This window comes from Hydra vulgaris, chromosome 01, assembly GCF_038396675.1.
Source record: "Hydra vulgaris chromosome 01, alternate assembly HydraT2T_AEP".
NCBI classification, from domain to species: domain Eukaryota; kingdom Metazoa; phylum Cnidaria; class Hydrozoa; order Anthoathecata; family Hydridae; genus Hydra; species Hydra vulgaris.
Window position 1 is genome coordinate 8192578 of NC_088920.1, and position 13033 is coordinate 8205610.

Sequence of the window (13033 nt, forward strand, 5' to 3'; positions counted from 1 at the left end):
TTATTTTTATTTTTTTTTTTTGTAATTTATCTTAAGCAGAGATAAATACTTTTATAAAGATTTTTTTGTTTTTAAATTAACTTGTGTGTGCCTCAAACAGATCTCAGTTTGACTTTTAATTTGTGTCTTAAATAAAAGTTTTGTATCTGATCACAAGCCATCAACTGCAAAAGCATAAATACATCATAGTTCAGATAAGTTATTCCCAATAAATTTGTCTGGTAGTTTAAATTTGTCAGAATATTGGCTTATTAAATTAAAAAAATCCTTTGTAGAAATATTAAACAAAAAGGTTTTATTTCAAAATATAAGTATGCAAAACAGATGGCTTCATTCAGAAAATAAGAGATTTTTTAAGCATTTTTTGTCAATTAAGACATAAGATGTCTTTTATTGGATAAGAATAGTTTTTTTAATACTATCAGTGAAGCAATTTGTGGGCCATGAATTTAGATGAGATATAAATTCTCATCCAAATTAAATTTATTGAAGATGCAAGAAGCCAAACTTACCAGACAAAGTCATATTTTTAAACAGAAATGTAAGGCTATCAGTAAAGCTATAGTTTTACTGATAGCATTACCAGATTACTTTTTGTTTGAATGATTGTTATCAAAGTTAAAAGTTAAAAAGAATAAAACAAGGTGCATTTGCTCTTGTAATATATCCTCAATTGAAAAAGAGAAGATAGATTCAATTTTTTAATTTTTTTTTTTAAGTTTAAAGCTTTTATAAAAAAAAAACCATTATTATAAAGTTAGTTAATTTATTATGCTTTTTAAGCAAAAATATTTTTTTGTTTAACTCGTAACGTCAGGCTCGTTTTTACATGGAGTGTAAAAGCTGTATAAAGCTAATACGATACCTACAATAAATATCTCGATGTTTAGGATTTTTTAATGTCGCGGTAAACGAAATATAACATTTTTAAAATTGTAACTGATTGTGTCGACACGCAATAAAAGCAAAATTTATGTCAACACACTAAAACTAACTAAATGGTTTGAGTTAGTCATCAAAAGTTTAACCCTCCGTCGGGCGCGCTTGATCGAAATGATACGCGTCAATCATTTTTATCTTGTACATGTTTTTGGGTAATGACTTAATGTTCTGCTTTTTAGTAACTTTATTTTTTTCCTTCTTTTATTGTTCTACATCATCAAACATGTTTAAATCACTTCATATGAATTGATTTTGCGCCATTATAAGTTACATTTTATAAGTTTGATTATAATTAAAAAAAACTTATATCTCGTTAATACATTTTTAAATTTGTTGACATAATTTGATATTATTTATTGTTCAATTCAACGGTGATGTATTTTTTTTTAATTAAAATATCAAATTGATACATTGCGCCTAAGAGCGTTAATGGTTAAAAAAGTCTTTATTACCAAAGGTTGGATATAAATCTAACCTTTTGTACATATAATTAAAACATTTTTGTTTATATTTTTGAATAATATTTTTTTTGTTCATTTTTTTTTAATATATAAGTAATTCCTCCTATTTGCCTCTAAAATGGATGATAGTGTGAGATTATTTATTCTTGAAAGTTCAAAAGATATAGCGGAATTTATTAGTCAAACAAAATCTAGTCTAAAAATCCATTAGTCTAACAAAATACTATATTTTCTCAACCTTTTGTTAGAGGAAATGTTTTCGTAAAGAGATGTTCTCATGAATTAGTGATGTCTTAACTTATTTGTAGAAGTTCAAAAAATGAGGGTTACCAAACGAACTCAGTATTTTACGTTTTAGAACAATCCCAATTTTAGAACAATCCTAAGATAACATAAGAAATGAAAATAAAAGAAAAAAATGCCAGACATTCACAAAATAAACGATTAACAAGGTATAATGCCATCCACCTAATTGTTTTGCCCCCCATAAAAATCTATTGCGGAAATTGCGGAAGACTTTATATTTCATAAAAACGGTTGCGATAGTTACGATATCATTCTATAAAACTAAACGGTTGATTCAAATTTTGATCGAATTTGTGAAAAGATTTTCTTAAAGTTCGATCGTCGAGTTTTAAGTAAATACAACCTAACTTTTTTTTTTCTCAAAAAGTTTTACGAACTCACCGTCGTTTATTAAAATATACACGGGTAACAAAACTTCCTAAAATTCGTAAGTAATTTATATATAGCATTATATATTCGTAAGTAAATTATTCAGTTTTATATTCATTTATTTGTTTTTATTAAAAAAGTTTTTTGTTTTAAAACTAAATTTATATATTTCTAAAACAATAACTTACGACGACTGTCTTTTGTATAGGATTGATGATAATAAGTATTTTTTTTTTTTTGTGATATATTAGTTAAATTATATTATAAATATACAAGATTAAATTGCTAAAATATATAAACCTTTCAATTTTATGTAACATTTTTTATAATATTTTGATTTCTATCTCTAAGCTTATTCTTTTTAATATAAAATAGTATATAGATACGTGTTTATAATTTTCAAACTGTTTATATATTTAATCGTTATATGTTAATGGAAAGAGTTTTAAATTAATATGAAAATAGTGAAATACTATATAAAAACGAACGATTTTATATTCTTTCATCTCCATTTGTGTATGGAAATTCTTTATAAGAATATTGCAACTTGAAAATATCGTTTTCACGAAATTGAAGTTTTGTATTCGTTAATTTGTTTTTGTTTTTTTTTAACGTATGAAAATATAATATTAGTTTCCTCTTGGAAATACGATAATTGAGTATGAAAGAGTAAGTTTTTCAATTAAAAGGTAGATTGAAAATAGATATAAAAAATTAAATATGTTGAAAAAAAAATCAACCTGCCTTTAAAACGTTAGTGGTGCAAAAAAAAAATGCATATTTATAAACCTTAAAAAATTCTTAAGTTAACACATCATCTCGCCACAAAAACTCTACACTGCAAAAAAAATGTTATCGTCGCGTGGAAAACATTGTTTTTACAAATTTTTTACTTTAAAAAATGTTTGCCATACTTTTCTATGCCAAAAACTAGTACATTATGATAAATGTATGTACGTATCTATGTCATACTACTTTTATAACATACTGAGGTATTATTCAATTGCATTTTCAACCGACTGTTTTTATTCGTTTCTTTTTCGTTCTATATGTTTACAACATTTGTTCAATATGGTACTGTTTTTAATGTAAGTCGACAGTTTGTCTAAGTTGAATATTCTGGCATGAACCTGTGTTTCTTTTGCAAAAAGTTTCAGAGAAATATTGTTTTTATGAAACAGTTGTGAATGAGAAATTATTTTCTTGTTTACGTTAAAATGTTTGTTACATGGATTTATTTTTTACTTTTTAAAACAATATGTCATTTGATGCGATTTTATGGTAAATTTTAAATTTAATTGATTATCGGTTTATCTAAGGTATGTTTGTTGTTTGTTTTAATATATTATATATATTACATTTCGTAGCTATGCTTTAATGATGAAATAATGTTGACTAAGATGTGTAAATGTCTCTTTATTATGAATCTTTCTAATTTCTTTGTATATCACCATGACAGCCTTTTTTCATAAGTCTTGCGTATTTCTGTTTAGACTTTAATCGCTCAGTATAAATCAAGAAACGCATTTTGTATCACATATTATATTTTATCTTATAAAATTTATAAAAATATATCATTTGGAAGACAGATAAAATGCGAAAATGCGGATATTTTCAACGGGTTAGTTATGTGAATTAAGGTGCGAAATATTTTTCTTAACTTTTTTTTCTGCACTTTATTCATGCGCTTAACCTGTTGAAAGTTTCAGTATTTTACGAATTCACTATAAATCGTCCTTAAAGAAATAAATTCGTCAAAGTTTTTAATCAACGTCGAAATCGAATGAACAAATATTCTTTTAACAAAATTTCTTTTGAAATTTGATTTATAAAAAACATTAACTTGTTTAAATAAAATGATTTATGTTTTATTAAAACAACCGAACGACGAAATTTTCTTGGAATATATGAATAAAAGAAAGTATTTTTAAGTTATATAAATGAATAATTTTTGTTATGTTATTTTAAATATATTTAATTTATAATTTATATTTAAATTATTTCGTTTTAAAAATGTGATAAAATGTTTAAATTAACAAAATTAAAAAATTGTCTATATTTTGTTAAAGAATTATTTTAATATTTTTAATTTTTTTTAAAGAATTATTTTATTTAAAAGTTTCACTATTTTAATATTTTTATATATCATTTTAATTTAATATTTATTTGTGTATATAATAATATTATGTAAAAAATAATCTATTTAATGAAAATAAAAAATATATATGATTTTTTTATTCAATCATTAAATTCATAAAAATTAATAAAATTATGTGTATGAATATGTAGAATATTATAATGTTTATATTTTTGATTATTATTTTAGTAATTTATTTGTTTATTTTTATAATTAATATTTAATTTTACTTTAGATCGTCTAATAAAAAGTAAAGATCGAAAAGATTTTCATGATTTATTCTATGAATGTTTTTATGAAAGTCAATCATCATTTACTGATGAAATAAAATCAATTGTTGATCAAAAACGAAAGTGGATTATTTCGATTGACGATGGAAAAACTTCTTACTTAACTTCTTGCGAAAATTATTTCGTAAATCATTACTTAAAATCTGGAAGAAAGTTATGGTTGTTACGTGTTGATAAAAATATTTTAAGTGATGAAGAAAAAAAACTTTTAATACAATGTTCAACTAATGTTCGCTATGTCAGCTTTCATCGTCCAATTAATTTCGAAGGATGGAAACCGAAAGATAAGATTGAAACGTTGTGGATATCGATCTCACGTTATTTAATAACAAAAATAGATTTTAAAGAGAATTTTCTTCCGTGGATTAATCTTTGTGAAGAATTATATCTTTTACTTCACAAAGACATTGATTTTTTTGAAGAAATTTGTGAATGGATTCGTTGTTCGAATATCAAGGAGTTTGAGATCAGTTACCGTGGAAAATATTTTTGTAACCTCCATGAATTAAAAAACTTTACAACACGATAAAATATTTAATATTTTAAATATATTTAAAAAAAACGATAATAATAAATTAATAATGAAATAATTAATGTATTAATTTATAATAAATATGTTTTTAAATATGCAAATTAATTTTATTAGTTTATTAGATTTATTATTTAAAAGTTTAAATTTTTATTAATAAAATATCATAAAATAATTCGTTTTCAAATATATTAATAGTTATAATTATAATATAAATTAATAAATTATTAATTTATTAAATATAACTATTATTATGGTATATAAATTTTTATAATTTTTTTATTGTTATAATTTTTTTTTATTGTTATTAATAATATTATACTTTTTAAATTACGGTACATAATTTGTCATTTTTTTTTTTGTTATATTTTTATTTTATATTATATTTATATTATATTCTCAGTTTTTAGTTATTATGTTATTAATATATAATTTTTTAAATAATATTGTTTATAAATATTTGTTAAATATTTTATGTATACTTTTATTTTTTATTATGTTTAAGAATTTTTTTTTTTACTTAGTTTTAAACCGTCTTTAAATTTTATTTAATCGATCAAAATTTTATAAAATATAAAATTTCAATAAATATTAAAACAAATATTTTAAGTTAATATATTTTTTTTTTAATAGTTTTCATTTTTTTATGTAAAAAGTTTATTTAAAATTTAATTAAACCTTTTTTTTTACGACCAACAAATAGTTCAAAGGGGTCGTCCAATAAGTACGTACGCTCATAGGGTGGAAGGGGGGAGGTCATCAAAAAGCGTATAGGGGGAGGGGTTCAATTTAGAAGTACGTACCTCGATTTTCTAATTTATCACAATTAACCAGCTAATCAATAAAAAGTTAAAATTTTGACTAAAGATCCTAGTTTGCCAACATAAAAGGATGTATGGTATAAGGAGTAGAGGGTATAGTTTCTCTTTCTCTAGAGGTATAGTTTACAACATAAAAGGATGTATGGTATAAGGAGTAGAGGGTATAGTTTCTTCTTTCTCTAGAGGGTATAGTTTCACACAAACAAACGCCCTCAGGATTTTTTTTGATGTTCTACATATGATACTTTCACACCTTGCAAACTCTAAACTTAAGTATGTTTTTACCTATGCCAAATGAGGAGGTCTTGCAAAAAACTGGGATCGCGGAGGCCTGGAAACAAAGAGCTCTAAAAGGCTTGTCCCTACCCATATGTGAAGGCACTAATGTAGTAAAATTTTCAACTTTGCTACTTAAATTTATCGACAGATTTTAATATTTGTAGAAAAATATTGTAAATTACAAAAGTTAAGACCATGCAAATTTTCCGACCTCTAAAATGAGGAGGGTGTAAACTTTGCAGGGTCATAACTTTTGTTTATTACAAAATTTACAATATAAGATGTAAAATCTGTCGATAAATTTAAATTTTGTTTTAGTAACGTTGAAAATTTTACTACATATTGCCCTCACGTACGGGCAGGGGCACATCCTACACCTTAAATGTTGGCCCTGAGTAGAGCATATTTCAGGCAATCTATTTTTTTAGTTGATAAAAAGCAGGTTTAGCAGCACTGTTGTTAAAGGGGTACCCCCTCTGATTTTAAATCAGAAGATATTTTGTTTGTTTAACAATTACATATGGCTATCAAGAAAAAAAAAATAAGAAAAAAATAAAACATTCAGAGTCATTTTCTGCAGGAAGTTATAAAATGTTAAACTTCTATCGCATTTTTGACCATTTTTTGTTTTTTCGCATGTAGCAATCTTAGAACAACGGTATCTCAAGATCCGCATATAGTTAAACTTTGAAATTTTTAGGAGTTGTTTATTATACTTTAAAGGAGTGCCTGAAGCAGGATCTTCAACAGAATTTTTTTTTTAATTGTAAAACTTTTATTTCCCTATCAATTTGTAGACAAATTTTTGAATTATTTACTACTATAGCAGCCATTATGGAAGGACAAAAAATTATAAGACTATCCTGCTTCAGGCACTTTATCAATGTGCTTTCTCCAATATGTAAATATGCTGACTCAGCAGTTAAATATAGCTTTTTTTATTTAAAAAAAAAAATTTTTTTCTTACAGTTACATTTACTGTTCATATTTTTATTTAAAAAAATAAAAATAAAGAATATTAATGATTTTAGTTTTTTTATCATGGATCCACCTTAACACGTAACTTGCAAGTAACTTCGTTTCCAAAGGCGGTTCTAAACAATGATAATACATAGTTATATTAATGCACATGGCGATATGTTAACCTAAAGAGAAAATAATTTTAGCATCTCCTCTAAAAATACAATCAATGTTTTTAAAAGAAGATTGAACTGACTACAAATTTAGAAACTTTACATGCAAAGTAATGTTACACAAAAACATAAGTATATATGGTTTAACACGTAACTTGCAAGTAACTGCGTTTCTACAGGAGGTTCTAAACAATGATAAAACATAGTTTTGATAAAACAATAAAAGGCAGAAAAAGTGTTGAAAAAAGTTGAAAAATGGAAAAGAGATTCATAGGATCAATTTTCTTGTGTAGGTTTATGCCACGCGTACCTTTCGCCAAACCACCTTAATATTCTTTTTTTTTTTAACTAATGGCTAAACAAACAAATTATAAAAAATAAAAAAGTTCAAACTATTTTATCATTGTCCTAATTTATTACATTTTTTTTTAATAAATGAAGCGTCAATAAAAAGTATTCTATAAATAGGTATAGTCTAATCATTAGTAAAGATCAAAATAGCTTAATTAATACCCAAAATAATAACCAAAAAATCCATCTTGCAAAAATAATAACCGCTTTGCTTGCAAAATTTTTTATAATTGCATCAAAATCTAATTTCCTTGCACAACTTGCTGATGATCAAAATATTTAAAGCTTTTCCTTTACCTGAATAACCTGTGAGGTTTAAATGACACAATTGAGTGGGCAATAAACTGAGTCGCGTTGGTAATGTTTAGGTCAATTTAAGAGGAGAACAATTATTCTTATCAACCTATAGTTTATCATAAGTCATAAAGTATGAGCAAATATAGCTGATAGAGAGTGTGCCATTAATGACTGATCATAATTATAGTTTCGATATTATAGCAACAGATACAGAGATAGATACTAGATTATTTAAAGTATCTACTCTTACGCGGCTTCTAACGGTATCTTGTTATGATTTATGTAAATCAACAATCATTTAAAATAGGCAAATGATTATAAATTTTGTTTGTTTCAAAAAGTAAATAGAGTAATAATAAAATGGAATATTAAAAAAACAGAAACCAAAAATCAAAAACAAATGGGTTCATTTTTTGTGTTGACGTAATTTTAAAGAGAAGGGGGCTCTCTGGATGTTTGACAAGTTGTTGACAAGAGGGGGGGGAGGTAAGAATTGCCAAAAAAATGTTGACGTAATCAATGGACAGTTCGTTATCTGTATAACAAGTTATACCAAAAATTCTTCAATGTCAATTCTGAAATATATAAATTCCTTTTAAGCTAATCTGAAAAAACACATTTGGAAACTTTCTGATATCTTATGAGTTATTAAAATATCAAAATATTTCAAACAAAAAGTCGTGAACATATTATAAATAAGTATCTCATGAAATTATTTTAAAAAATTCGTTCTCGAAAGCAAGATCTCACACAATTTTCTGCGAGTTTCCCTTGACTACATAACTTTAAGTTTAGTTTTTTAGACTTTTTTTCTTAAAATTTAAATTGTAATTCTTAACTATATAACTTTGTACATAAAATATATCTCAATATTATTTCAATTATTTTAGAACCGTTTTGTTAAAACTTGTTAAAACTATATATTTTAAAAAAAGAAAGAATATATATATATATATATATATATATATATATATATATATATATATATATATATATATATATATATATATATATATATAAACATTGTTAAATTATTTATTATAAAAGGAATTTGTCAACAATAAAGGTTCGCTAGCGTACAACGAGAACCAGCAATAGTAGACCGACGCGAAAGTGAAGATGAATAGTTCCCTAACGCGTCGACAAAATATGACAATTTTAGTCAGAATTGCTTTTTGAATAAATTGATCGAAAACAGATGATAAGGTTTTACAAAACGCAAAAAACAAGCATACTGATATAGGAAAAACATGTTAAGTCACGAAAAGATTAATTCGTAATAATTTTTGTGATCCACGAGTTCTACTATTAAAACGCTTTTGGACTATTCATAGGAAAAAAGCTAGGACTTTTAAGTTTGAGGAACAATTAATTTTTGAACCCGGAGTCCTTAGATATAATGGGGGCAGTGACTCCGGGACTCCGGGTGCAAACGCAATAAGTTCTAAGTCATTAAGTTTCATGACTTTTTCTCTTATCGAAGTTTATAACTCAATAAACTTTAAATGGTGCTTTTACACTAGAGACCATGAAACAATAGAGTTATAAATCCGGAGTCGTTTTAGGACTCCGCACCCATGCCAATATAATATCTGGTCTGCTTTTTTTTGTACATGGCAATATTGTTGAAGAAACTGTGGTCAAAATAATCTTTTTCTTCACTTAAATTATCATAACTTTGCCAATTCTTATCGAAATACAAATATCTTGGTGTCAAAAGATAGGTGTAAGAGTGGGTTACAACTTTATGTTAAACTCTAACCACCGGGTGTATCGGATGGACAGAGGGGGGACCAAACCACCACCTCGCCTGTATAAAACTGAACACTTTTTTCAGAAATTTTTTTTTTTTTAAAATATATAAGCAATATAAATACACAAAAAAGTTGTTTAAAATTTCGCCGTGGATAGCCTACCGAAAGTCGGTAGGCTAATATAAATTCTTATCCTACCGTAAGTAGATAAAAAGACTAGCAGAAAGTAGTGGCTAAGAATGTCACGTGTCAAAGTCAACTAAAAAAGGCGCTTCCGGTAGAATAAGAAATTTTGAAATCCTCCCGACTGTCGGTAGCCGAAAAATATTTTCTTATCCTACCGAAAGTCCGTTTCATTGGCTAAGAATGACACGTGTCAAATAGAATTTACAAAGTAAAAAACGCGTTTTAGGTAGTATAAATAATATCAATCTACGTAAGAGTAAATTCTACCTAGTACATTTTTTAACAACAGATTTACAAGATTAATTAATAAATTTTTATAAAATTAGATCTTTTGAACATAGTGAAAAAGAGCGAAGGGAATTTTCATTTGAAAATCAATACGTAATGCAAGATTAATGATAAAGGACTTATCAAATAAAAATATGTGGAATGCATACAATATAACTTAACTTATAATAAGAAATATACGAAATGTTTCATTGATCTTCGAATTTTTATTTAACTTGAGGCTTATAAAAATTAGGGTAGTATTTATGAAAATGATCACCTTATTTTTTAAACAACTGGTTTTATGATCGGTGTATGCTGGTGAAACTAAAAAATACAGTAGATGCATGTATACTCTTCTGCCTATATTTAAATCACTTATTTAATTTTAGACTGATCATTTTAGCAATTTGATGCTGGCTTTTAATTTACTTTGCACAATTTTGCACGCTTTTAATCAATAGTTTCATACAGTGCCGTGGCTAGAAGGTTGAAGCTCCAAATAAAACAAAAAATATACAAAAACAAATAAACCGGTCGTAAGTTCGGATCCAAATTCAAAAAACTTTCCATAAATAGGTATTACCAAAAAAGTAATCACGGATAGCCAAGCCGCGGCCCTGACTTCATATATAATATATAATATAATTTTACTAATACTTTAAATAACTTACAAATATTGCCTTGGTTATTGGTTCATAAATTACAAAAGTTTGAAACTTATGTAACTTATTTAACGAAATGCACCACGAAAAGGTTAACCATAGGACTTTGCATTTTATATCTTTTGATTAAGGAAAAAAACATTCAGGTAAAGAATTATTTGAAAATTAAATATATAAAGATTAAAAAAAGAATCTAATTTTTGTTAAAACTGATTTTACTTTTTTATTCACTAATAGCTAAGGTTGATTCCTATTCAATTCTGAATGACTTTTTGGTTCCTACACATAAACAAACAAAAAAATATAAGACAGTGTATAAAACTTTTATAAATACTTCTACAGTTGATATTATACTCGTATATAATTTATACCAAATACACACATACACACACATATATTTATATATACACAATAGACTACCGGTTATTTGAACCTACAAGGGGAACAAGAATTTACTTTGAATAACCGAAACTTCGAATAACTGAGTGTATGAGTGTATGTTAAAAACTGAGTGAATGTTAAAAAACGCTCATGAGGAATGAAACTCGTTTCGAATAACCGGGAAATTCGAATAAGTGCAAAAGTTCGAAAACGAGCTGCTAAACTATTGCAGTACATCAATATTGCTGATTGATGTACTGCAAGCCAGTCGTAATTCATTATATATTTTTCTTGATTCAGTTAGTTTAATGGCTTTTTTATATCTCATACAGACATCAAGAAAATTTAGCCATTTATTTTCAGATGTGTCTGCTTCTTTGGATGGTCGAATTCCTTTAAGTGGTTGTGTTATGTGATTTTGTGATGTAATCAATTGTTTCATCAATTCAGTCATTTATGCTTGCATGATGGATTGGATTCAGGTTTTATTTCTGATATAGGAGTTGCCATTCTTTTCTTTTTTGTTATTGATTTTTTTAATTTTTTTATTTAGTTTGCTGACTTTGATCTTAACTTTGTCTTCCAGAGTTTGATTTACACAGTTAAATGTTTTATTCAATGTTATTTATATTATATATAATAATTCTACGCATAGCGTCATGTATAATAACAAAGTTCTTAACTCAGCTTTCTTCTCTTCATAACTAACTTACAAAAACATAAACACAAAGTCCTTATCAGTCATTAGCATAATGACCGTAATTATCTACAATACGTAACAACATATATGTAATCAAATATGGTGTATTAAACACCCAGCATTGATCCTGGTCAAAATATTATTCTTGATCTTATGCACAATGACCCTCTTTAGCAGACAGCAGTGTGACTTACATCGTAATTATAGTTTTTCAATATATTGACTTAATTATTTGTTGATTTCCAGCTTACAAATTAATCAATAAATCAGAAAATGTAACGTAAATAAAAAACCACAAAAATTCTAAATCAATGATTTATAATTTTTTACATTAAACTTTCTGATTTAATGATTAATTTGTAACCTGGAATTTGTAATTTGTAATTGTAAATCAACAAATAATTAAGTCAATATATTGAAAAACTATAATTTTACGCTGTAAGCCATATTGCTGATATTATGTTTTCAACCATTGATTTAATCAGAGATTAAAGACATAATATGAGACTATCAAACAAATAATTGCAACCCATAAATATGCTTCAAATAATACAATTTTTAATGTGTAGTACTTTAATGGATAGAATAACACAGGCAAGATGGAGCACAATCATTTCTAAATCAATTTGTCTTATATCATATAAGATATATGATAAATCACCATAATGCCCATTTGCATCTCCACATCTAATCAGCATTTCATTTAATCTAACATTTTTATTAAACATTAACAAAAGTATTATTATTATTAATAATAAGAGTATTGTGTGGGTTAGGATTAGGATTGCAATCTGAACAGTACATGCAAAATTTGTTTATATGTTGCTTATTAATCATTAATTATAGTAAATATTTATTAATCATTAATTATAGTAAATGTACAATTTTGTAAAAATTGTATAACATTTATCATAATATTATAATAGAACAGGAAATTTTTATGTAAAAAACACATAAACTTACGAAGATTTACGTTTTCCCTCGCCAGTATATTTAATTTTTTGACCACCATGGATACAACAATACTTGATGAAATAATATTTAATCTGAGGTGCCATCTCAGCAGCTTTCTTGGGAACAGATTTTCTAGCACTCTCGATAGTTCTGGCATCTCTTATCCACAACTTAGTAAAATTACTATCTTCGTATTTCTTTATGCTTTCTC

At 25.8% G+C, this 13033-nt stretch overlaps 1 protein-coding gene across 2 annotated transcripts in view; it reads left to right on the top strand.

The window, feature by feature from the left end:
* LOC136075080 (uncharacterized) overlaps positions 1-5174 on the top strand; it is a 79052-nt gene extending 73878 nt beyond the window's left edge. For both annotated transcript variants that reach the window (XM_065787317.1, XM_065787318.1), the window contains one exon: positions 4451-5174. In XM_065787317.1, the coding sequence (XP_065643389.1) occupies positions 4451-5034 (584 nt within the window). In that variant the 3' untranslated portion in view covers positions 5035-5174. The remainder of the gene's footprint in view (positions 1-4450) is intronic.
* The last annotated feature ends 7859 nt before the right edge of the window (positions 5175-13033 follow it).